General features: G+C 48.2%; 1 protein-coding gene across 19 annotated transcripts in view; it reads left to right on the top strand.

Moving 5' to 3' along the window:
* The window catches only part of CELF1 (CUGBP Elav-like family member 1), a 73,600-nt gene extending 59,861 nt beyond the window's left edge, over window positions 1-13,739 (top strand). For 15 of the 19 annotated variants that reach the window (XM_045786651.2, XM_045786645.2, XM_045786647.2 and 12 more), the window contains 6 exons: window positions 1,337-1,412; window positions 2,885-3,013; window positions 3,354-3,464; window positions 4,217-4,402; window positions 6,617-6,760; window positions 7,215-13,739. In XM_045786651.2, the coding sequence (XP_045642607.1) occupies window positions 1,337-1,412; window positions 2,885-3,013; window positions 3,354-3,464; window positions 4,217-4,402; window positions 6,617-6,760; window positions 7,215-7,342 (774 nt within the window). In that variant the 3' untranslated portion in view covers window positions 7,343-13,739. The remainder of the gene's footprint in view (window positions 1-1,336; window positions 1,413-2,884; window positions 3,014-3,353; window positions 3,465-4,216; window positions 4,403-6,616; window positions 6,761-7,214) is intronic. The other 4 variants (XM_045786644.2, XM_045786643.2, XM_045786634.2 and 1 more) reach the window with 3 other exon arrangements.
* Window positions 13,740-23,579: the final 9,840 nt, after the last annotated feature.

Genomic DNA, 23,579 nt, shown 5'->3' with positions numbered 1-23,579 from the left:
CTCTTTTTAGAGAAGACTCCCGTTTTTATTGCCATTGCTGTATCCAGCAGTGCATGATGGTACTTGTTGAGAGCTCTGGTCTGTTTTAGTTAGACATGATCCCTGCTCTCAGAGCTGTTCGCACTTAGGGAGGATGAAGGTGCCAAGTACAGTATGCACAGTCCACCAGTTGGAACGGAGCACATTGCCCAAGGTATTTCAGATAAAAATAAAGACGTGGGTGTATAAATGGTATATTATCATTAATTAGGAGGTTCTTTCTGGAATAGGAGGACTTTGAACCTGATCTCTTTTGGACTAGAGCAGTGGTTCTTAATTTTTGTGGGGTGTGGACCCCTCTGAGAGGTTGATAAAAATTATGTGCATGCACATTTTCTTCATTCTATATCAGAGGTTTGTGGGCCTCCTGAAACCTGTGTGGACTAAAGGGGTTTATGTTGACAGAGGAACCAGGTCAGGTGTTTATGGGAATGAGCAACAGGTTGAATAAAGGATCCAGAAACAAGAGTATCAGTTGTCCATAGGAAAAGTGATTGGCTTTGAATGGAGCAAAGGTTTTCAGCAGGTTCGTTAGACAAAGGTTGCTGTATGTTAAGATAGAGAATAAGGTCCCGAAGATCTGTAAGCTCATGGACAGGCCCTCTTGTTTTATTTGTTAGGGGACAACGATTGAGAGAGACTATACACTGGACTGATCTGTCAGTCTGTGTCAATCATTTGGTCATCTGCAGCAGTGGAGACCAATTTGCGGGGGAGGAGATAAATGGGGCTGGGTGGATGTTTGGAGAGCGTGGAAAGACTGATTAGTCATGGGTCCATTGTGACCAGCAAAGAATGACTCCAAGAAATACCCTGAAATGGTTACAGTTGATATTTAAAATAGTTGTGTGAAGTAGAAATTGGGTATATAGATGGAAACAATCTGCAAAATAAGATGTGTGGCCCAGACTAAGGAGAACTTGGGAGAGAGGAACTAGAAGTGGCGGTCATCCATGTGCGGACGCTCATTGCAGTGGATTGCATAGCTGCTTGAGTTGAGCTTAGTTCTCTGCTCTCCTCCTGTCCTCTGCTGTGCTGCCTTCTGTTGCCCAGGGACTTGAGCCTGGCTCAGTACTCAGTGAATGTAGCTGTCTTCTGGGCCAGGGCTTTAGCTGTGTCGTACTGTCCTGTGCTGTCAGCAGCCTCATGTTTCTGTTGTGTTGGCTTGGGTTCTTGTCTTCAACTCTCTTCTCTCTGGGGGCCTCTGCACTCTCGCTTTGCTGTGCTGTAGAGTTATCCCAGATGCAGAACCAGCCCTCACTCTCACTCTTGTTCTGTTTTTTGGTGTAATGTCTAGCTTTATTTGCAGCTCCTTCAGCAGACTGCCTCCTCTGGGAACCTCAACACCCTGAGCAGCCTCCACCCAATGGGAGGTAAGTGTTTCGCTGCTGTGGAGGAGCAGCGGCAAGCAGGCCACCAGACCCAGCTAACAACAGTCTGAGAGTTTTGCACCGTTTGTACGGAAAACAGATGTTTTCCCGCTCATTACATAAACCTAACGTAAGATGAACATCCCAGGACTCACCTGCCTTGTCTCTGGAAGGTGGCTCTTCTAGTTGCTGATACAAGATTGCTCTGGGGTTGTCTGATGCTCCCCACCCCTTTAAGTCTCTGTTGAGGAGGAAGGTGGAGAAGAGCTGTTAGCACGACTATCTGAGGCCATTCTGATAAGGAGAAAATTGCAGGAACTCTTGTTTTCCCTAATAAAGTGACTTCCAGTGACTCTTTGAAGCCTAAGAAGGCATCCATGCAAATGGCTTACCCAGAAACTGCTAGAACCAAACAGTTAGTTTACCTCTGTGTCTTATACATGTTATTTCTTAGATGAGTTACCCTTGTTGCTATTAACGTGCATGGAAAACTTAATTGACAGATACCTGAGTTATGACAAACTGGGGCTCCACAGACAAACTTGAAGGTGGGGCTGTCAGACAAGTTAGTGGAGGTGGGGAGTGAAGCATTTCCAGAGCCCCCTGCCCCTTCTGCAATGGACTAAGGCTCTGCAAGTGCAGTTGAGAAAGGGGTAGTCTTAGGTGGACTGCGTTTTGCTGTTTGAGAAATCCTGATAGTGGTTCACTTTGTCTCAGGGACTTGGAGTTTGCTCTGTTTTTGGAAATTTGCTAGATTGTAAATCTGTGTTGTAGTTTAGTTTTTATTCTTGCTAACTCTTCCTCCCAACCACCACCAGCCGTGTGCTTTTATATCATCTAGTAAATGGTCTGCAACACAGTGTCAGTGCAGTTCAGATTTCTTGCTCCTTTTAACTGTTGCTTGGAGGTTTTTTTCCCTCGGTGTTTTTCTCTTCTCCTTCTGATGAATAATCTGCTCTTCAAGTGGTGGTTTTTCTTTAGTCTTTCTCCTGTTGCTTTCCTCACGTGCATCCTCCTGTGTCATTACCCCCTTGGCCACCTGGATCCTGCTGCATTTTCTGTCTGTCCACCTCCATCGGAAAGAGCAAATCCCCTATAAAGTATGAGTGAGGGGCTTAGATGCAGTTCCATTTTGTGCCACAAGTTTTGTCGTTTGTTCTCTTGGACACCTGGCTTTGTGGTAGACCACAGACCTTACCCTCGCTTGGTTTCCTGATTACCAGTCCCTGTTATGAATATTCACTTGGGGTGGCATGCTACTGGATTGGATATGTCTTCTCTGGAGGAAATGATGTCAAGGTTCTTAATGCGTTGAGTGATACCTGAGTCTTTTTAGAGCTTTGTAGTGTTGCTTGTAAGGCTTATCTAGAATAGTTCCTCTTTGGGACCAGCCTTCACCAGTGTGTGCTGTCATTGCTGGAACGGATACAAGGAACCCTTATGTGCCGGCTGATCTCTTGCTTTGGATATTGCAGGGTTAAATGCAATGCAGTTACAGAATTTGGCTGCTCTAGCCGCTGCAGCTAGTGCAGCTCAGAACACACCAAGTGGTACCAATGCTCTCACTACATCCAGCAGTCCCCTCAGCGTACTCACCAGTTCAGGTAAGTGTGCCGCTGGAACTAACATGCCCTTGTGTGCCTTGGGCAGAATCCCCAGAGAGGGGTCTATCATTCTGGAGAGTAGTTAACATCTATTTCCAAAGGGGTCAGACTATGAACAATTAATTTTCACATGTCATTTTCTGACTTAAAAGTAATCTCGTAATTTTTAGTTTGTTACAGCTGTCATTTGACTTTATGTCCTGTTGTGACAGTTATTGAAATCAGTAACTGAAAACCTCTTTATGAAGAGAATACTTTAGTATCAGTCTTGTGCTTTGGTTCTCGTTGACGCGCGAAGCAAGTGTTGGCTCGAGTTTAACACCCAGGTTTCTGATCACAGGGTCCTCACCGAGCTCTAGCAGCAGCAGCTCTGTCAACCCCATCGCCTCCCTTGGAGCCCTGCAGACATTAGCTGGAGCAACGGCGGGCCTCAATGTCAGCTCTTTGGCAGGTGAGGGACAGCCCCTGGATGTCATCAGGCCATTCGTTGTGCAGGTAGCACATTTTAAACAATCCTGGTAGGTCACCATTAGAACGAACAGGGTGGCCTGGTAAAATTAGAAATAATCACAAGATTTCAAGTCAGACCTGAGTTAAATCCCACCTCTGCCCCTTAACTAGCTGTAACGTAATACCACCTTTCTAAGGTCATTTTCTCATCTGCGAAGTGGGAAAAGAACACTTTGAGGGTTGTTAAGTAAATGAGAACATAGGTAAAGTGCTGAGCACATGGCTTAGTACAGCGTCAGGCATGGAGAATGTATTCAAATAAATATTCGCTGCTGTTTTGACGATAGGGTTTACCCACATCTTGTCCTAGAACACACACTCCTTTTAGCACCCAAACCTGGGATGCTTATCTTACTGCATTCCAACTCTTGTGTGGGAAGGTGGCAGAAAAGTCAAAGAGAAAATGGAGCAGGTCATGTGTAAGTGGTATCACTTCTTGCAGGGGTTGAGAAAAGAGAATGGGGAGAGCCACACGTGGGTGTGGCATTTTTTCATGTTCCCATGAGGGATGCGGCCTGGGGAGTGTCCTGAGATCTGACCAGTCAGATTGGTGGTCCTCCTCAGGGCGGAGCTGAGAGAGAGAGAGAGAGGGAGAGAGAGAGAGAGAGGAAGAAAAGGGAGAACTTTGGAGTTTCTTTTTGGTGCCACTGGAGTCTTTGCAATGTGTTAACCCTGCTCTTCCCCACCACCAAGGGATGGCTGCATTAAATGGTGGCCTGGGGAGCAGTGGCCTTTCCAACGGCACCGGGAGCACCATGGAGGCCCTGACGCAGGCCTACTCGGGAATCCAGCAGTACGCTGCTGCAGCACTCCCCACTCTGTACAACCAGAACCTGTTGACACAGCAGAGTATCGGTGCTGCAGGAAGCCAGAAGGAAGGTGAGTAGAGAAGGGAGACTGCAGTTCGGGGTGGAGGCCGGGGGCGGGGGGGGAGATTACACTACCCGCCACAGAGATGAAGGCAGGGCAAAGGCCAGGAGGACCATTCAAGCAGTCAGAGCGATTCCCTTTGGCAGTGTCAAAGGTAGACTGATAAGCTCTGTAAACTGTACTCTGCTTTTGGAACGTTCTCTGGATGTGGCTCAGATCAGAACCTATGTTTGCCCTCCTGTGATGAGGCTGCAGGTTTAGATGAAGAAACATACTGACCTTACTGTGTGACAGCATTTCATAGTCTTTTTTGTTGTTGTTAGGAAGTCATCTTTGTGGATTACAAATCTGTCAGAGGATATTTTCTGTCTGGGTGTCCCTTTTAAGCCTTCTTGTTTGGCATTTTCCTCATTTTCTAATCTCTGTTTTTCCTAATTGAGGACACACTGAAGGTGTCGGGACAGAAAGAGTTACGGCTCATGTATTGGTGAATTGGGAAGTGTTTGCTTTGACATAAATGATACTAAATTCAGGAGCGACTTTCTAGGCAGACGGAGGCCTGACAGTGGTTTGTATGAATACAGAGTCCTGTTGACACCTCTGTTCTTGTAGTTGACTGGATTTCTGTAGCCAGAAGCTGCACGGCTTAAGCACTAATGTGGGGGAAAGACATGTATCTTCTCTTGCCATGGCAACGAGGATTCCTGGTGTAGTGCGTCGTCACCTGCTCTGAATCAAGACGCTTCTGTGCCCTAGGATGCGGTAGTGGGGGAGCTGAACGAACTGAGGAGACAGACAATAAAGCAGGAAAAGCATCAGATGTTTCACATGGTGCTCCAAAGACTGATGAATGGGAAAGAGGGATGGAGTATGCCGGAGGCACAGCATTTTGTTTAGAATGGTTAGAGGTCTCTAATTTGACATTTAAGCAGAATCCGGAGGAAGTAAGGAAGCGATGCATATATCTAGAGGAGGGAGAGTAATGGGGGCAGAGGAACACCAGGTGCAAAGGCCCTGAGGCAGCACTGTTCTGTCATATGTTTGGCAACAGCAGGGAGGCTGGGTGGCTGGAAAATGGCTGGACTTTAATTGTAATAAGGCTGCTTTGGTTAGAAAGTCATTGAGCATAAGTGGTTAGAAAAGGAAAGCATATTCTATTTTTGAGCTCAGTGTTAATCATAGGCACTTTTTAAAATGTAATTTCTTGGGGCGCCTGGGTGGCACAGCGGTTAAGCGTCTGCCTTCGGCTCAGGGCGTGATCCCGGCATTATGGGATTGAGCCCCACATCAGGCTCTTCTGCTATGAGCCTGCTTCTTTCTCTCCCACTCCCCCTGCTTGTGTTCCCTCTCTCGCTGGCTGTCTCTATCTCTGTCGAATAAATAAAATAAAATCTTTAAAAAAAAAAAAAAATAAAATGTAATTTCTTTTATTGAGGTGCAGTTTACATAATGGTAAAATTCACCCTTTTGGGACTATATAGCTCTGTGAGCTTTAATGAACGCATACAGTCATGTAACCACGTTCACAGGTAGAGAATGTTTCCATCACCCCCGGAAATTCCCTCATGTCCCTTTGTAGTCATTCCCTCCCCCCACCTCCTGCCTTGCAACTGCCAGTCTCTTTGCTGTCCCAGTAGTTTCTAGCACAGTTTTGAAACCTGTTTTGTTAGTAGTCTCTTTCTACCTCCTTTTCTGTGTTTCTGTACAAGCCTTTAGTCTCCGGTTTTATTGCACCACACAAGAGTCTGCCTACTTTATTGTCCCTGCACTCACTCCTCCCACAAGGTTGAATTCTGATACCCTCAGTGGGAAGGAGTCTGTTTCAGTGATTGCTCTTCAGTTTCCTGGTTTGTATTTGGAGAATCTTTAGTTCTCCAAATGAATCTGTTTGTTAGGACACAGACAGGTTCTGTTTTTTGTTTTTTAAGATTTATTTATTTGAGAGCGAGGGGGAGAGAGGCGGAGCAGAAGGAAGGGCAGAGGGAGGGAATCCTTAACCAGACTCCCTGCAAAGCTCATTGCGGAGCTCAATCCCAGGATCCTGAGATCATGACCTGAGCTGAAATCAAGAGTTGACTGCTTAACTGACTAAGCCACCAGGTGCCCCGGGATACAGACAGTTTTAACACAGGTGGAAATGAGAAACAGTGGTGGGGGCGGGGGGGGGGGGAGTAGAGGGTAAGCTTGACACTGATGCCTTTTCCATCAATGGGTATTTTGAAGGTCCAGAGGGAGCCAACCTGTTCATCTACCACCTGCCCCAGGAGTTTGGAGATCAGGACCTGCTGCAGATGTTTATGCCCTTTGGGAATGTCGTGTCTGCCAAGGTTTTCATAGACAAGCAGACAAACCTGAGCAAGTGTTTTGGTATGTTGGCTTCTCTTCTGGGGTTGGGAGGGTTAAGTATCGTTAACCACTGAGAATGAGAAGGGGCTGACAGCAGCAAGAACTGGGTTTGAGTTTGGGTTACTATTTAACTTTGAGTTGGTCAGATAATATGACTTGTTGTTGAGCCTCAATTTTTTCATTTCTGTAGCAGGGATGGTGGGTTTCTACCCACACTGTTGTTCCAGAGGTTTAAAAAAAAAATTATATATATATATGGAAATAGCTTGGTCAAAAAACTTTAAAAGTGCCATATAGATGTCAGGTGGTACAGTCAGGAACCTAATTTATCTTATTTGATATAATTTCTGGACTTGTCCCTGCTGAGAAATTTGGGATTTCAACCTCTGCTCATAAGGTGTCTCCTGTGTAAGGAGGACTCAGAATCTCTTTGCCTCATCATGTCCCTCACCCAGGGTTCTGCTTGGACACACAGGTTTTGTAAGTTACGACAATCCTGTTTCGGCTCAAGCTGCCATCCAGTCCATGAACGGCTTTCAGATTGGCATGAAGCGGCTTAAAGTGCAGCTCAAACGTTCGAAGAATGACAGCAAGCCCTACTGAGCGTGCTCCCCTCTGAGACTGGAGTGAGAGGGTCTTCTGGTAAGTGGGGGAGGAGCACCCTTAATGATTCGAAGCCCTAAGGCTGTGTGTTGACAGCCCTGGACCCTGATCCCTGCCACTCTCGCAGGCACAGCTTGCCCTGAAGACTCGGCTACTGCCTTCTGTGGGAGTTTCGCTTCGTACAGAGGACGAGTTTGTGCTTTGGTTTCCAGTGTTTTACTTTGGAGTTTAGGTGCCATATCCTGAGTTTTTTTCTTTATTTAAAGTTTGCTGTGTTTGTAACCAGTGTGTGTTGAGAAGGACCAACATCAAACTGCCCTGGGGGAGGAGGGGGAATGGAGAAACATTAAAAAAGAAGATCAGAGCTTTCCCCAAACTACCCCAAGAGAGAGGACTGAGTGAAACCAAAAACCGACCCCAGAATCTACCTTAGCACAGGGGTGGGTGAAATGAGAACTGGCGCCCAAGAGCCTTGGGGGGCGGAGGCAGGGCTGCCTTTGGAGGTGAGGAGAGTTGACCCATAGCCAGCAGCCCCGGGAGCTGGAAACTGAAGCACCTTCCTGCCTGCCGAGTTCTTGCCACCTATGTTTCAGATTCTTGTGCAAGATTTCTGCTCCTCTTCCCAAGAAGGGGATGACAGTTCTCTGGGAATAAAGCACCTGTTAAATTAGCCTGACATATGCAAAAAGCAGGGAGACATCACCCGTTACTGGCTTTTCCAGCCACCCGTTGGTGTTGGATTAGCTCTGCCTGGCTGGTGGCTGGCTGTTAGGAAAAAGCAGCCAGTCAGAGAGGTCGTTTTTAGTTTATTTCAACACCACATGGCCCATTTCTAACAGGTCCCTTTTAAACAAGGCCTCTAGGGAAGACACTGTCTGGTTTCCTTCCTTGTAGTTGACCACAACAAAGAGTGTCACTTCCATCCCAAGGCACAGTTTCTCTTGAGGGTAAATCAAAGAAGGGCTTATAGAATCTAGCTGAAGGGGGCACCTCTCCTGAGCAGAGTGATCAAAAGCCATTGAATTAGGGGAGGAGGAGGAGCCTGCTTCTTGGTGTACCTGGATCAGAAGGTCTTTTTAAGCCAGAGTGCTGCATTTGTCAGTGGCCAGCACTTACTACTTAGGAGGATGAGAAATATACGCCTGCCTCCTTGGTTGAGGGGTCCCAGATGTAGTATTCCCCCCAAGGCCCCTCTTCTCACCCCTCCAGCCCCTTCCGCTCTTGGGGACAGAGGAGACAACAGGACGTTTACAGCCCCCATGTGGATTTAGTGTTCATTTACCTCAGTATTACCATGTTCATTTTCGTCCTCGTGCTTACAGTTAGCTCCCTGCTGCCTCCTACAGGTCTTACTCTGGCTCTTGCCTGTGACCCACACAGCGTCTGGGCCCTGCCTCTGCTCCAAGAAATGCTGTGGGGGTGGAGAGCCAGAAAGGACGTGCTATGGGGAGTGTGCAGCTGGGCAGAGGTAGCCCTGTGGGATCTGACTCTTAGCCAAGGCCAGGGACTGGGTCCCTGGGATCTGAAACCTCACAAACATCAGTCCTGACCCCTAGCAGCAGAGATGAGATTAAAGGGGTTGGTTTGGTATTAAGTCAGTTGGGGGGCTCTCTCCTTGTCATGCTGTCCGTTTGGGTCACAGACAGGGATTGACCGTCTTGCTGTTGTACAGGTAGTTTGGTGGTGTTGGATTATCCCATTGAAGCAGGGACAGCTGTTCCCTTCTCATAGTGATATCTTGGGTCTGTTGTCCTCTTAAGAGACGTGAAACATACTTCTTAAGCTGAACCACGTAAACTTGAATTCCGCGCACTGGGAGAAATGTGTCCTGTGTTTCAAGGATAAAACTGTTCCAAAGGCTTCCAGGGTCATGATGGGATTTTTTAAATAAATGCAAAAAATAAAAATAAAAAAGAAAAAAGAAAAAAAGAAAAAAATGCTAGGTTGGGGAGGCGCTGTTCTGAATCCCAACCGGCTGGAACCAAGAATGTCGTTTCTATTTTTATAGAAGTTTTATACAGCTCCGGGGTGGAGAATATTTATTACCTAAATTATATCTCTGGAAAAGGCCAGGATTTTGTAGAATCCAGAATGTGATTGTTGTACACACAGGGTGCTGTGTATGATTGAAACTACTGACTCTCTGTGGCCCGTTTGCAGCCCAGCTAATAATCTGCCAGAGGGGAAGGAGTTAATGCTGTGAATTGGCAGAGGAGAGAGCTGTGCTCCCCAGGGTGCTGCCGGTGCTGCAGTGATAGCTGACCTTCTGTTCTGTCTTCCTCCTTGGCCATCGTGGGGTTTTCCAAAGCCCAGAATTCCACTCCCTTCCTACTTTCTCTCCCCTCCTCCTCCTTCCTCCATTTCACTATTATTTGTCCTGGGCTCTGGGACCTTATGAAACGCCTTTTCAAATAACATGAAAGGCAAAGGTGCAATCAGCCTGCCTTTGATAGCGGACCCAGAGGTTTCATACCTGCTTGTGGGTTCTCTTTTCTAAAAGGAGGGTGTGCCGCAGCAGAGCCCCGAGCTGCCATAGCAGCCAGCTGGTGAGACCAGGCACTTCTCTCTGCTCTCCTCTCCCCTGCCCAGTGAGTGAGCATAGTAGCACTGCCCTTGAGCACAGTTCTCTCCCCAGGCCAAAGATGGTTTGTGAAGAAGCTGCTCCCCTACAAGTCTCATGGTGTGGAAGGGTTCAGCTCGGAGAGTGGAGACTAGCAGTCAAGTCTTAATCCTTTTCTGTTGTGTGGGGGTTTCACTTACATAAATGTGTTTTCTGCCTATAGTTTTGTTTCTTACTTGGGTTTCATCATGAAATTGATTTGCCTTGAATGCAGCCAGACACTGTCTCCTGGGTCCCACATGAGTGGCCAGGGCCTGCATGGAAGCTAAGAGCTTGGATTTCTGGAAACAAAAGGCCATCCCCATAGAATTGAGGAGAAATCCTGGCCCTCTCCCCTAGAGAGTTTCCCCCACCCCAGCCATTGTCTTACACTTTGTTCTGGGTATGAGGAGGGGAGAGGCTGAAGCTCTGCTCCACCAGAGACCTATCTTCTTCTCCTCGCACTACGGACTTGTTTGGGCGCCTCAGGGGAAATCCAAGCCTTAGGTTCCCTTCTGTCTCTGGCGGTTGGATGTTTTCTTGGTGTCCTCCATGTCCTTTTTGACTTTTCCCTGTGTCCATTGTTAGCATGTGCAAAAGTTCCCTGTCATTACCCAGCCCCCGCCCCGCCCGCCTCCTCATTTCAGGGCTGTACACAGTGAGTGTTCCTCCTCTCTCTCTCTCTCTGTTTGGATGTATTGCTCTGTGTAACTCAGTGGGTCTCCCTCTTTCTGGTTTGTTTTTTTTTCTAGATTCCTGCCGTTTGTTCATCGTTGTGCCTAAAGCATGTCGATGTGGCGTCAAGTACATCGTCCAAATCCCTGTCTCTTCAGCTTCTCTGATGCTTGAACTCTCACCTTTGACCTTGTGTTGACCTTTGATGCTGACGTGTATTTTTATTATGTTTGTTTCTTTCTTTGTTATTTCTTTTTTCTTTTCCTTTTTTTTTCTTTTGTGCTGCCAAATTGGTTTTGCTAGAACGACTGCTGAAGGGGAAATATTTAAACTTGCATTTGAATATAAAAAAAATCTATTTTTCTAGAACTTCATAAGATAACCACTTGATTTTGTGATTCCAATTCTTTGTAACTGTCTTCAGAGCAGCCCTACTAGCACATACCGCGTGGTGTTTGTATTTCTGTGAACACACAGCCAGTCCGTTTCTAGGCTTTGTTTCTCTGTGTGCTTAGTTTTAAAGACAACTTTGAAGTAAACAATGAAATAAAAGATGTCACTAAAACCTTTGAGGCTCCTGAGCACATTTTGCTGATACAGTTTGTGGGGCTTGAGGAGACCGCATGTGTTCTTTTGTTTTTCTGAGTTCTCAACTGCAGAAAACACCTGAACCCCCTTTCCTTTTTGACCGCAGGCTGCAGTTTGGGCCCCAGCCAGCCGTTTTTCTTTTTCTTTTGTGGTTCTTCCCTGTAGTGACCCTGCAGGGAGCCTTCAGATCCCTCTGGCCCCTTCCCCTCAGCCCCGCTGTGCCCACCTCCATGCTTGTTCCTACAGTCTCCACAGCAAAATGTGATGCTTTGATTTTTGTTTTTGTATTGTTTTTGTGTTTTTGTTTTGAATTTTTTCCTTTCTTACTAAGATTATGCCCAGAAAAAACAAGTTTTGCATGTTTCCTGCTGTTTCTTCACACCTTCGTATATATCACCTTCACCTCTCTGTTTTCTATAGTTTGTGCAAAAACTGACCGATTTAAAAGGGTTTCAAAGAAGCTGTTTTAAATTGTTGTGGGGTTGATTATTTTTTTTCAAGATTGTATTGTTTTATTTTGAAGTGGCAACTTTCTCCTCTATTGCCCTTAGAGCGTTTGCCTGTGCACTTAGACTGTCACCTCATGTGGCCTCCAGGCCTCGGCGGCGGGGTGGGGGTGGGGGGCAGGAGGCTGGTTGCTCTGCTCAGAGATGGGTGGGAAGGGGGCCTGGAGAGGCTCGAGGAGCAGAGATAGAACCCAGAAGGTGGCTGTGGGGGTTGGGGTGGGGGGCGGGCAAGAGGTTTAGTGCATTTAGGGGTAGCGAGTGCCCCTCAGCCCCAAAGAAGGAGGGTGCTCTTAACCACTCGGAGGGGGCCATCCATGCACTAAGCGGCAATATACCTGCCAGCGCTTTTCCTAGGTGACAAGCACAATACCACAGTCTTCACACTGTTTACAGCCCTGGGCACCAACTACCCCACACTGGCTCTTCACCACAGCTCTGCTCTTGCTTAGCTAGTGGGGTGGGGGTGAGGGCAGGGATTTCTTTTTTTTTTTTTCCTCCTTCTTCTCTTTTTTTTTTTTTTTTTAATTGAGTGAAGAGCCAAATAGCTACTGTCCCTGGGTGCCAGGCAAGCCAGTTTCTTGGTTCCCTGAAGGGAACTTGCTCTCCTCTCTTGTGGCACCATCCAGCCTCAGGGTCTTAGGGACTTTTGAGTAAGAATGTGAATGGTGGAGGGAGAGGCCAGAGGAGACTAGAGGTCAGCAGGATGGATCTGTGGAGGTAAGAGGTTGCAGAGGGAGGAGCTTGTGATGGATTCCACCCAGACCTAAGCTGCTGGTGGGTGGGAGAGCTGGGAAGTAGGATTATCCAGGGAAGGGTGGAGAGGGGGTAGCCAAGGGACTGGGGGGGGAGGGGGGTGGGGAAGGTAGAAGCACTGTTAGCATCATCCATGCAGGGGTTGCTGAAGGAAGGGATCCTGGCAGAATTTCTGCTCTGGGACCCACAGGTTGCCTAGTATTCTGCTTGAGGGCACTCTTACTAGGAAGAAAGGGCAGCCAAATGGAGACCCAGTGTATGGTAGGCTGCTTAATTTCCTGGAAGGGGTGATTGGGTGGAAAGAGGCCAGGAACCCCAGCCTGAGCAAGATTGCCGTGCACCCCACAGTCTGACTGCACAGAGCCGCCTCTGTTGGCAGAAGGCGCTGAGGCTCCCCTTCCTGTGTATTCAGAATCCGTGTTTGCCAATATATTTTGCTTTCAATTCCAAGAGGAGCTCTGGGAAAACCTGTGGATAAAACCAAATGCCAAACGTTGGATGTTGTTTCCTTTTCCTTTTCTCTCTCTGATTGTTTTAATTGTTCTGTGGTGGTTTTAATGGATTTGAGACCCTGGAGCGGCAGCTGCCTTTCTGATTTCCAGCTGCTTTTTGTGAATAATTTAAAAAGAAAAAAAAAAAAGAAACTTTACATTTTGGAGACAAACCTGTGTGAGTTTTTTATTGGTACAAACGTTGTATTTAACACTAGGGGTTTTGTACAGTTTTTTGCCTTTTCTACTAGAAAACAATGTAAAGTGATTTCACAATGTGAAGAGAAAAAAAAATTGCCACTATGACCAAACGCACAGTCTGTTCTGCAGCAACAACGGGATTCAATCAACTCAAAAGTCGTGATTCAGCCGTAGAAATGCTTTTCCTTTACCTTGTTTGAGCTTTTCCTTTCTTTCCTGTTTTGATTTGCAAAAGAAAATGTCTTTTTTGTGTGAACTTGTGTTGTACTATGTAGAAAATTATGGATTTTACTTTAATGGTTTAAAAAAAAAAAAGGCAAGAAGAGCCTTTGTCGCTTTTCTGACCTGATCACAGAGTTTGTGTAGTGGATTAAAAAAGAAAAACAATTGTTACAAGTTTGGAGCAAGGGAGTATGTGTTTAAAAGGAATCTCCTTCCTTTTTTGTGTGTTTTTCCTTTTGTCCCGATGGGGAACCTAAATCTGTTTTAATTGCACAGACACACGGACAAAAAGTCATTTTGTATCTGCCAAGTGTGGTACCTTCCTTTGTTTATTTGCTATTAAACTGTTTGAGAAGAACTGATGTTGTGTTCAGAGTTGTTACTGATTATTGGGGTGGTCATTGGGGTCCTTGGAGCTGGTGCGGGTTGGTGGCATCCCTGAGGAACGGGTGGGGATCCGGAGAAGGTTTCATTTTGGTGTGCCGGTTTCATGCAACCGAACTCACCTAAGCCTCCTGCAAGGACATAATTTCCCCCAGAAAACTACCTTCTGCTTCATCCTCCATTCTTCTGACAACGTCCCTGCTGACACAGGAGCACCTTCAGACTTCTTTGGCAACCTTGATTTTTGTGCTTCTTCCATTGCTAGTATAGGGGCTGCCATATTGCAGAATTGGCCAAACTTGTGGCTGCAAATCCCCTCTCGGGGCTGAGGAGTTTCTGTGCCGCAGGGGGGCAGCCTACCAGCACGGAGTCCCGGAGCAGGGCCTCTTCCTCTGTGGGCCTTCCATGCTCCACCCCAGAGTGGTTCAGCAACTTCCCCCCCTCATCCTGAGCTCAGAACAAGGTCATAGAAGGGTATTTCTAAGATTAACTTTACTACTTACTAATTCTAGATCTGTCTCCAAGTGAAGGCCAACACCTGAGTCTCCTCAGGCACCCAAGAACTGCAGCTCAACCCTGGGCTGGGAGTCTAGAGGCTTGCAACCAGCACACGGGCTGTGGGGTGTGGGGTGTGGCCGGGTCTCAGCCTCCTCGGAGTCCCTCTTTGTGGGGTGCGTCTGGACGAGCATTTCTCAGTGGGAGTTGCACGGGGTACTAGCCCATGAAATGTTCTATGAAGTAAGAGTTATTTGGGAATAGTGCTTCCTCATTTGCTTTCATTAAAAATAAGTTTAAAAGACAGGGACGCCTGGGTGGCTCAGTTGGTTAAGGGTCTGCCTTCAGCTCAGGTCATGATCCGGGCATCCTGGGATCGAGCCCTGCATCGGGCTCCCTGCTCAGCAGGGGAGTCTGTTTCTCCCTCTCTCTTTCCCCGCTCATGCTCTCTCTTGCTAGCTCTCCCTCTCAAATAAAATCTTTAAAAAATTTTTAAAGTGAAAACTTTGTATTGCTCTGTAGTAATTATCCTCGCTAATGTTCATTGTTTACCACAGTCCAAGTGCTATGGGAAACCCTTGATATATGTTACATGTTTTAATCTTTATAACATCCCTGGGAGGGAGCTACTCTTCCCGTCCCCATTTTGTAGATGAGCAAACTGAGGTTAAAAGAAATTGAGCTGGGGCGCCTGGGTGGTGCAGTCGGTTAAGCGTCCGACTCTTGGTTTCAGCTCAGGTTGTGACCTCAGAGTCTTGAGGTGAGGCCGGGCTCAGCGCTGAGTGTGCAGTCTGCCCGAGATTCCCTCTCCTTCCTCTGCCCCTCCCGCTGGTGTTCTCTCTCTCTCTCTCTCAAAATAAATAGTAAAAAAAAAAAAAAAAAAAAAAAAGGAATGGTGTTGCCTGTTAGAAAGTGGTGTGCACTGAGAATCAACCCAGGTCTGCCCACCTCCCAAGCCCTTTCTCTTAGGCACGACTGAGGGAAGTACTGCAGAAAAGCAAATAAACATGCTTCAGTTAACCTGTGCCTTCTCATCACACGATTGCACGGTGTCCTCCAGGCTCTAGTGAAGGGAAGCTGGGGGGCCTTCCGCTCTTGTGGCTCCCTCAGGGGGTGAACCGTTGCAGCCTGGCCCTCCTTAGAGCAGCTGTCTTGGTGTAGAAGGGATTTACTGGTAACTCCCTGCTCCCAGGTAGGTGGTCAGCACGGTCGATGAGGTTTCACTTCCCGTGAGGAGCGGGGTGCTTCCTGCATCATTCCTGCCACTCAGGTTGTTCCGTCATTCCTGTCCACTCAGGTCCACCACTATTCTTTACCTAATTGGTTTTTTTTCCATTGTGGCAAAATACAAAAATTTTTTTTAAAGATTTTATTTATTTATTTGACAGAGACAGCCAGTGAGAGAGGGAACACAAGCAGGGGGAGTGGGAGAGGAAGAAGCAGGCTCATAGCGGAGGAGCCTGATGTGGGGCTCGATCCCATAACGCCAGGATCACGCCCTGAGCCGAAGGCAGATGCTTAACGACTGCGCCACCCAGGTGCCCCCAAAATTTTCTTCTTAAACCGTTCGTAAGCAGGTAATTCAGTGGTATTCAGCACTTTTACAGTCTGGTAAATGGTGGCGTCAGTTACACCACCTGAGGTTTTAAACCAACTTGAAATGCACTTATTTCAACTTCACGTCATTCTGACCATTAATATTTATGAAATCACAAGTTTCATATTTTAATTGTTTTTAAATGTACATTATATGTGTTTAAGTACACATTAAACCACATAACCAACATATATGAAATGCCCATAAGGTGCCTTCTCAAAGAGGGCATTTCACACTCTGGGAAATGGGGCCAAGATGGAGAGTCGGGGGCTTTGAGGACTCCCTTCCTGACTCGTTTCCTCTGTGCGGACAGGGTGGTTGAACCTGAAGTGCTCTCCCATCTAGCAGATTCTCCTGTCACTCAAGATCAAGGTGGCAGATCTTGTCTTTAAGTCTTTGCTTTGGGACTCTTGCTCTCCGGAGGTAGAACTTGATACAAAAATAGAATGTGAAGTACAACTTCCATCTTTCAGTTTGACCTTGTACTTAGGCTTTTGTTTCTCTTTATAATTTACCAAAAAGAATATGCCCAAAGTACTGTTTTTAACCTTTTAAAAATGTAGGCTTGTGCACCTTTGTAATCATATAGCTTTGTCTGAAACTGTATTCCTTTTTGAAACCCACATGCGGTCACCTTTTATTTTTGAATAGATTCCTCAGCACCTAGTTATTGCCACACTCCTGGTTCCCGGGTCACCACAGAGGCAGCCCCTGTGTCGGCTTTCTTGGCCAGCACGCACCTCCCCCGACACTCCCAGGTCTTCCACACACTGTGTTCCCCTGAGCCTCTCAGTCCCTGATGAAGAAAGGCATCGAGAAGGAAATGAGATCAGGTTTGTGACTTCACCGCTGGGAATGTCACACAACTGTCAGCGCTGCCCTTCCAGGAGGGATCATAGATGGCTTTTTCTTGCACCTTCTGCCTTTCTCAAGCATCTTCTTCTCTCTCAGGAGTCCTTTCCAACCCCCACCATCTGGTGTTTAATTTCTTCTGCATACATTGCCTTTCTCTTTTCCTGGTAAAGGCTTCAGCTCTAGGGATGGCTCTTGCTTTTTTAAATCAAAGAATCTTGGGAGGGAAAATGAAACACGGTTCAACTGGGAAGAGCCGTCCTGACATCCCTGCAGCCACGGCTGCAGGGCTTGAGGCCTGCCTGCATCCCCACTAACGCCCCCTCCACCCCCGAGGGGGTCCCACTGTCCTGAGGCCTCCTGATGAGGTTTTGGTGTTTTTAAACCCATACAATTGACCCACTTAAAGGGGACAAGTCCTTGGAGTTCAGTGTTGTGCAACCATCACCACAACCTAATTTTAGAACATTTTCTTCACGCCTCAAAGAAGCCCCGTACTCATTAGCAGTCACTCCCCTTCTCACCTCCCCCTCGTTCCCAGCCCCTGGCAACCGTGAATCTTTCTGCTCTAGAGATTTGCTTATTCTGGACCTGTCCTGTAAATGCGGTCATAGAATATGTGCCTTTTGTTTCTGGCTTTCACTGAGCCTACCTCCCAAGGCATGTTCTTTCCTCCCCCTCCTTGAGAGCAGCTCACCGCGCTAGGCTTGTGCCACCTGCTGCTGCCATTCCTGGTCCTGAGCCTGCCGCCTCGAAATCCAGCCACGTTCCTGCCGCCCCTGCCCCTTCGACTTCTGCAGCTCCTCCTCTTTACCCACTGCACGGCCGCCTCACCCTGCCTCTGGCTGCCTTCTGGACCTGCCTGCCCTGTCCAGTTCGCCGAGCCACTAGCCACTGTAGCTGTGTAACTAAGAGCTTTCATTCCTCACTTTCACCACGAAGCCACATGTGACCGGGGGCTCCTGTACTGGACGGTGCAGGGCCTACAACATTTCCATCGTGGCAGTCACTTCAGTGGTCACGACTGTTCTAGATGTTACTCTGCATTAGGAAGACGAAATAGGGGCGCCTGGGTGGCTCAGTCGGTTAAGTGTCCGACTCCTGATCTGGACCCAGGTCTCCATGTCAGGGTGGTGAGTTCAAGCCCCGTGTTGGAGCTGTTCTCCTCGTCCGCCCCGCACCTGGCAGCATGGGAAGGCAGAGACTGAGGCGCGGAGAAGCTGTAGTCCCTGTCATACAGCTGGGAGTAGGCGAGGGGGGTTTTTAAGCCAGGTCCGCCTGATTCCGACGTGCCCCTAGAGCATATTCCTTTGAGAGCGTCTAAGGTGGGCCCCGGGTTAAACTCCATCTCTGGAACGGAGCTTCATGAAGGCAGGGACCATGCGTGTCTGGTTCTTCGCCAGAGCCCCCGGGGCTGGCAGGTAACAAGTGTTCAGGAAACGTTTAACGAATCAATGAGCAGATGCCACAAAATGCTGGTGGTTTTGTTCAAGAGCCTCCTGATGTGCTTCCCTCTGCCCCACTACATTCGAGTTGGAGCTGGAAGTTTCCATCCATTCCAGAAGAAAGGGAGTAATTTCATAGCTCGTTATGGATTGCTCGCTAGTTCTCCGCAGGCCCTCAGTGGCCATGTAACAAGACAGCCAAGTCCCTTAGAGCGACTGCACAGGAATTCTAACACAGGTTCCAGGCAGCGGCCAGGCATGCCGTCCCACCAGGAAATTGGTGCCAGCCCCTGCGTGGCCCTGGGCTGCTGGAGGGTCCCTTTGGCAGTCTGGGAACTCCCCAGAGAGGGGCAGCCACCTGCGGTCCTCCGGCCTTGAGAGTGCCGCTGACCCAGTCATCCCTGAGGTCAGGTGCGCCCAGAGGCTTACATAACACAATGACCTTTTACAAAATCATTTTAGGGCGCCTGGGTGGCACAGGCGGTTAAGCATCTGACTCTTGATTTCGGATCAGGTCATGATCCCAGGGTTGTGGGATCGAGTCCCACATTGCGCTCCCTGCTCAGCGGGGAGTCTGCTTCTCCCCCTCTCCTTCCGCCCCTGCCCCCTCCCCCCCCCCCCCCCCCCCCCCGCTCTCTCTAAAGCTTTAAAAAATCATTTTAGGGTTTGAGGGTTTTTTAAATGCAAAACAGTAATACAGTTCTGTAGAAGAGACTTCAGAGTAAGGCGGGAAAAGCTTTGTTCAGGAATCTCTTAATCTGGTTATCCCACCAGTCCCTGTGACCTTGGGCAAGTGACTTGTTCTGTCAGCCTCAAATTCCTCATCTGCCAAATGGAAGTGAAAACACCCACCCAGCAGAGCCGGGAAGATGAGAGATTGGCTCAGGGCCGCCCCTGGCAGACACTCGCTCAACTTGCTAACAACCCTAAGTATATAAAAGTTAAAAGTGAGCGTTTCCCCATCCCACAGCCCATTGATAACTGTTAAACAGATGGGGTAAGTATGCTTCCAGAATTTTTCTCTCTATAGACAAAAAATATGTACATATATAATTTCTGTTAATAAAAATGAGATCGTGCCATCATGTACAGAATGTTCTGCATGCGTTTTTTCAGTTACTATGTCGCGGGCACCTTTCCATCTGGGTGTGGACACCGGGGTCGGCAGCTTTCATTTGAGAGGCTATATAGCATGTCATGGTTTCTTAACCACTTTCCTACTGGACATAGATTCTTTCTCGTTTTCCCACTATTATGGACAGTAAAAGCCAATTCCAGGAAGGTTCAGGAGGCCCATGATTGGAGCATTAGTTCAACGACTTGTTTTCAAAGCAAGGTCTTGTTTTATCTTTTCATTTGGTTTTCATAGAAACATTACCAGAGAGGTGATAACCCCATTTACAACCAGGAAAATGAATTTGTTGTGAGGGACAAACTGCCCCAGGACCCCACGGCTCGTGGCAGAGGGGGCCTGGGACAGTCCCCTCGGGTTACGTTTGTCATGCTTTGGAATAGGGGCCGGGCAGGTGATGCAAGGGAGTGGAAGGAGTCCCATCTAAGATGACAAGTGACACTTGGCCTCAGTGTCAAGGCGACCACAGTGGGAGTGAGATGCGGTCTGCACCGTGCAGAATCCCAGGGCCCGGTGTGCCTGAGCCTCTGGTCTTCAGGAGAAGCACGAAATGCAGAGTTTTGTCTGAAGTCTCCCAAGTGACAGATGGAGCCCAACCGACGTGGAGCTCTTCAGCGCTCACATGCCAGATAGACACACAGAGACCCCTGCTTCAGGCCCAAACTTCAGATTTTCTACTTCTTTTTTTTTTTTTTTTAAGATTTTATTTATTCATTCGACAGAGATAGAGATAGCCAGTGAGAGAGGGAACACAAGCAGGGGGAGTGGGAGAGGAAGAAGCAGGCTCATAGCGGAGGAGCCTTATGTGGGGCTCGATCCCAGAACGCCAGGATCACGCCCTGAGCCGAAGGCAGACGCTTAACCGCTGTGCCACCCAGGCGCCCCTGGATTTTCTACTTCTGATTAGAAAGCAGGGGTCTGGGGCGCCTGGGTAGCGCAGTCGTTAAAGCGTCTGCCTTCGGCTCAGGGCGTGATCCCGGCGTTCCGGGAGCGTTCCGGGATCGAGTCCCACATCGGGCTCCTCCGCTGGGAGCCTGCTTCTTCCTCTCTCACTCTCCTGCTGTGTTCCCTCTCTCCCTGGCTGTCTCTCTGTCACATAAATAAATAAAAAATCTTTAAAAAAAAAAAAAAAAAAAAGAAAGCAGGGGTCTAACCTGTGAGGCCTGAGCTGGTGCCTGACACAGACGGCACTTGGAAGAAGCCTCTGTGCCCCTGTGTCGTACCCCAGCCCCCCCGGGAAGTTAAGTGGCCCAGAAAAGACGGTTGGGTCTTGTGGTTGTCCTTCCAACTTCCAGGGGCCATTCGTCTGCCTCCACCTTAGCCTCCTTCGTATACAGTTCCTCCAGCCACCCTGACCACAGTCTTGGCCAAGGTTCCCAGGGAGCTTGTGTGTCAGGTAAAGATCACTGTGATTTCTGAAAATGGGTGTCCCATTCCCCTTTGCTTGTCTCCCTCTCCATCCTTTCTGGGACAGTGTCGTGGTTAAGAGTGGGACCCCTAAGTCACATCGCTCAGATCCAGTCCCCGCTCGGTCTCTAGCTGTGTGGTCTTGGGCAAGTCATGTTACTGCTCAGTGCCTCAGTTTCCTTATCTGTAAACTGGAGGAAATGCTTGGCTCAGAAAATGTTAGCTGTCATCTGTTGGTCTCTCACTTTGCCAGGGGCCATGCAGGTGCTGGGGTACAAAGACAAACCACAGCACTTGCCTCAACGGAGCTTGACTTTGACATAAGTTTGTGCAGTAGTCAGCGAAGAAGGAGGAAACCTTTCTCCTGTAAAGTTTTCACGTTTTGAGATCATTTGAGTTCTCAGGTACCCAGAAGGCTCCCAGACTCCTTTGGGGCACGGATGCGGGCTGCCCGTGTCCTTCCCGCCAAGCTCCGGTCTGGACTATTGAGTGGAAGAGAATCTGCGAGCCCTTCAGCACTTTCCGTGTGGGCCCAGCTTACTTCCCCTCTGGAGGTTAACTTTCACCAAGGACCCACCCTCCCAGATGAGAGGAAGATCCCAGCCAACTCCCCTGCACCTCTCCCTCTCGCCCCCTCTCCCACCTTCCCGAGGTGAGGGTTCAAGAGCACTTCCCCTGGGGAGCCCTGATGGCCTTGCCTAGTCCCAGGGGTCTACTCCTAAATCCTCTCCACCTCTGCTGAGGTGTGATCCCGGGGCCTAGACCCCTGAGCTGGTGATGTGCCCCCTGCCCCAGATCGCCCTTCTCTGGACCTGCTCTGCTCACAGTAAACAGGAAGCCGTCTCTGCCCCCGGGGCTGGGGCAGGAACATGGCAGATAGGCTGTGAAGCCTGCAACAGTTGCTTTAAATTTCAAAAGTACTTTTGTTCCTCCCCTTTGGCCCATTCATTCCTTCAGCACGTTTATTGAGTAACCCCTGTGTGCCCGGCCTTGCCCTGGAAGTTGGTGTGGTGGATGAGACAGTCACTGCCCATCCGCCTGAGTAGGGGAAACAGATGTTAAGCAAATAACCTTATGGATGACCATAAAACTATAGAGAGAAGTCTTGTATCAGAATGGAATGTAATTCTGCATGAGAGTATAATAAGCCGATTCACCCTAACTAGAAGGTCACTAGGCAGAATGCTGGGGTAGAGAGGAGGAAAAGAATCAAGAGGCACAAAGGCCCTGGGGCAAACAGGTTGGCCATTCTTCAGAAGGGGAACACAATAAAAACGAAAATAAGATTTGTACACACATGTTCATAGCATTGTTAACTCTTTACAGCCAAAAAAGTGAAACAACCCCCAAATGTCCAGCAGCTAATGAACGGCTCAATAAAAGGGTAGGTCCCTGCAATGACTGCTACTCAGCCATCAAAAGGAATGAAGTACTGATTTACAGTATGGTTGAACCTTGAAAACATGAAGCGAAGTGAAAGAAGTCAGTCACCAAAGGCCACAGGTTGTATGATTGCATTTCTATGAAATGTCCAGAATAGAGAATTCCATGGAAAGCAGGTATGGGCCATGCGCTGTGTGAGTGCCGACGGGGCGCCAGACTGGCTCAGTGGAGCGAGTGGTTCTTGATCGCAGGGCCGTGAATTTGAGCCCCATGCTGGGTGTAAAGATTGCTTAAATAAATACACCTAAAAGACAAAACAAAGGGCCACAGACTGAGTGGCTTAAACAGTAGAAATTTATTTTCTCACAGTTCCAGAGGCCGGAAGTCAGAGATCAAGGTGTCTAGAGGGTGGATTCCTCCTGAGGCCTCTCTCCTTGGCTTGGAGATGGCTTGTGTCTTTCCTGTGTCTTTATTTGGTCTTACCTCGTCTGTGTCCTGATCTCATGACACTAGTCGTACTGGATTAGGGCCCACCCTCATGACCTCACTTTACCTCTTTACAGACGGTGTCTCCAAGTACATCCCATCTGGGGGTTAAAAAGTCAGCATATGAGCCTGGGTTCCTGAGTCGGTGAAGTGTCTGCCTTCGGCTCAGGACATGATCCTGGGGTCCTGGGATCAAGTCCCGCATCGGGCTCCCTGCTCAGCGTGGAGACTTCTTCTCCCTCTGCCTGCTGCTCCCCCTGCTTGTGTTCTCTCTCTCTCAAATAAATAAATAAAATCTTAAAAAAAAAAATACACATACCCACACACTTAGAGGAGTCTCTGAGGTTTTGAAAACAAAAACAAAAGAATTCAACTTACGAGCCTGGGCACTCAGTCGGTTAAGCAGCTGACTCTTGATTTCAGCTCAGGTCATGATCTCAGGGTTGTGAGATAGAGCCCAGTGCACTAGGCTCCGTGCTCAGCAGGAGTCTGCTTGAGCTTCTCTCTCTCCCTCTTCCTCTGCCCCTCCTCGGGGTTCATGTGTGCACACTCACACACACACTCTGTCTCTCTCAAATAACTAAATAACTCTTAAAAAAAAAAAAAAAAAAGAATTGGGGCACCTGGGTGGCTCAGTTAAGTGTCTGCCTTTGGCTCAGCTCATGATCCTGGGGCCCTGGGATGGAGCCCTGCATCGGGCTCCCTGCTCAGTGGGGAGGGTGCTTCTCCCTCTGCCCCTCCCCTGCTCATTCTCTCCCTTTCTCTCTCTCTCTCTCTCTCAAATAAATTTTAAATATCTTTAAAAGGAGAATTCAACATATGAATCAGGGAGGACATCACTTCAGCTATAACAGGAGGAATGGAGTGACTGCTTATCAGTATGGGGCTTCTTTTTGACGTGGTTAAAATGTTCTGGAATTAGTGGTGATCGATGCACAAATTTGTGAATGTACTCAAAACTCTGTCCACTCTGAAGGTATGAACGTTGCCTAGGGCAAGATTGAGCCTGGTGTGCAGAGAG

The sequence above is a fragment of the Ursus americanus genome, chromosome 24 (genome assembly GCF_024610735.1).
Source record: "Ursus americanus isolate L20-20 chromosome 24, mUrsAme1.1.p, whole genome shotgun sequence".
NCBI classification, from domain to species: Eukaryota; Metazoa; Chordata; class Mammalia; order Carnivora; family Ursidae; genus Ursus; species Ursus americanus.
This window is presented reverse-complemented; position numbering and strand designations above follow the sequence as displayed.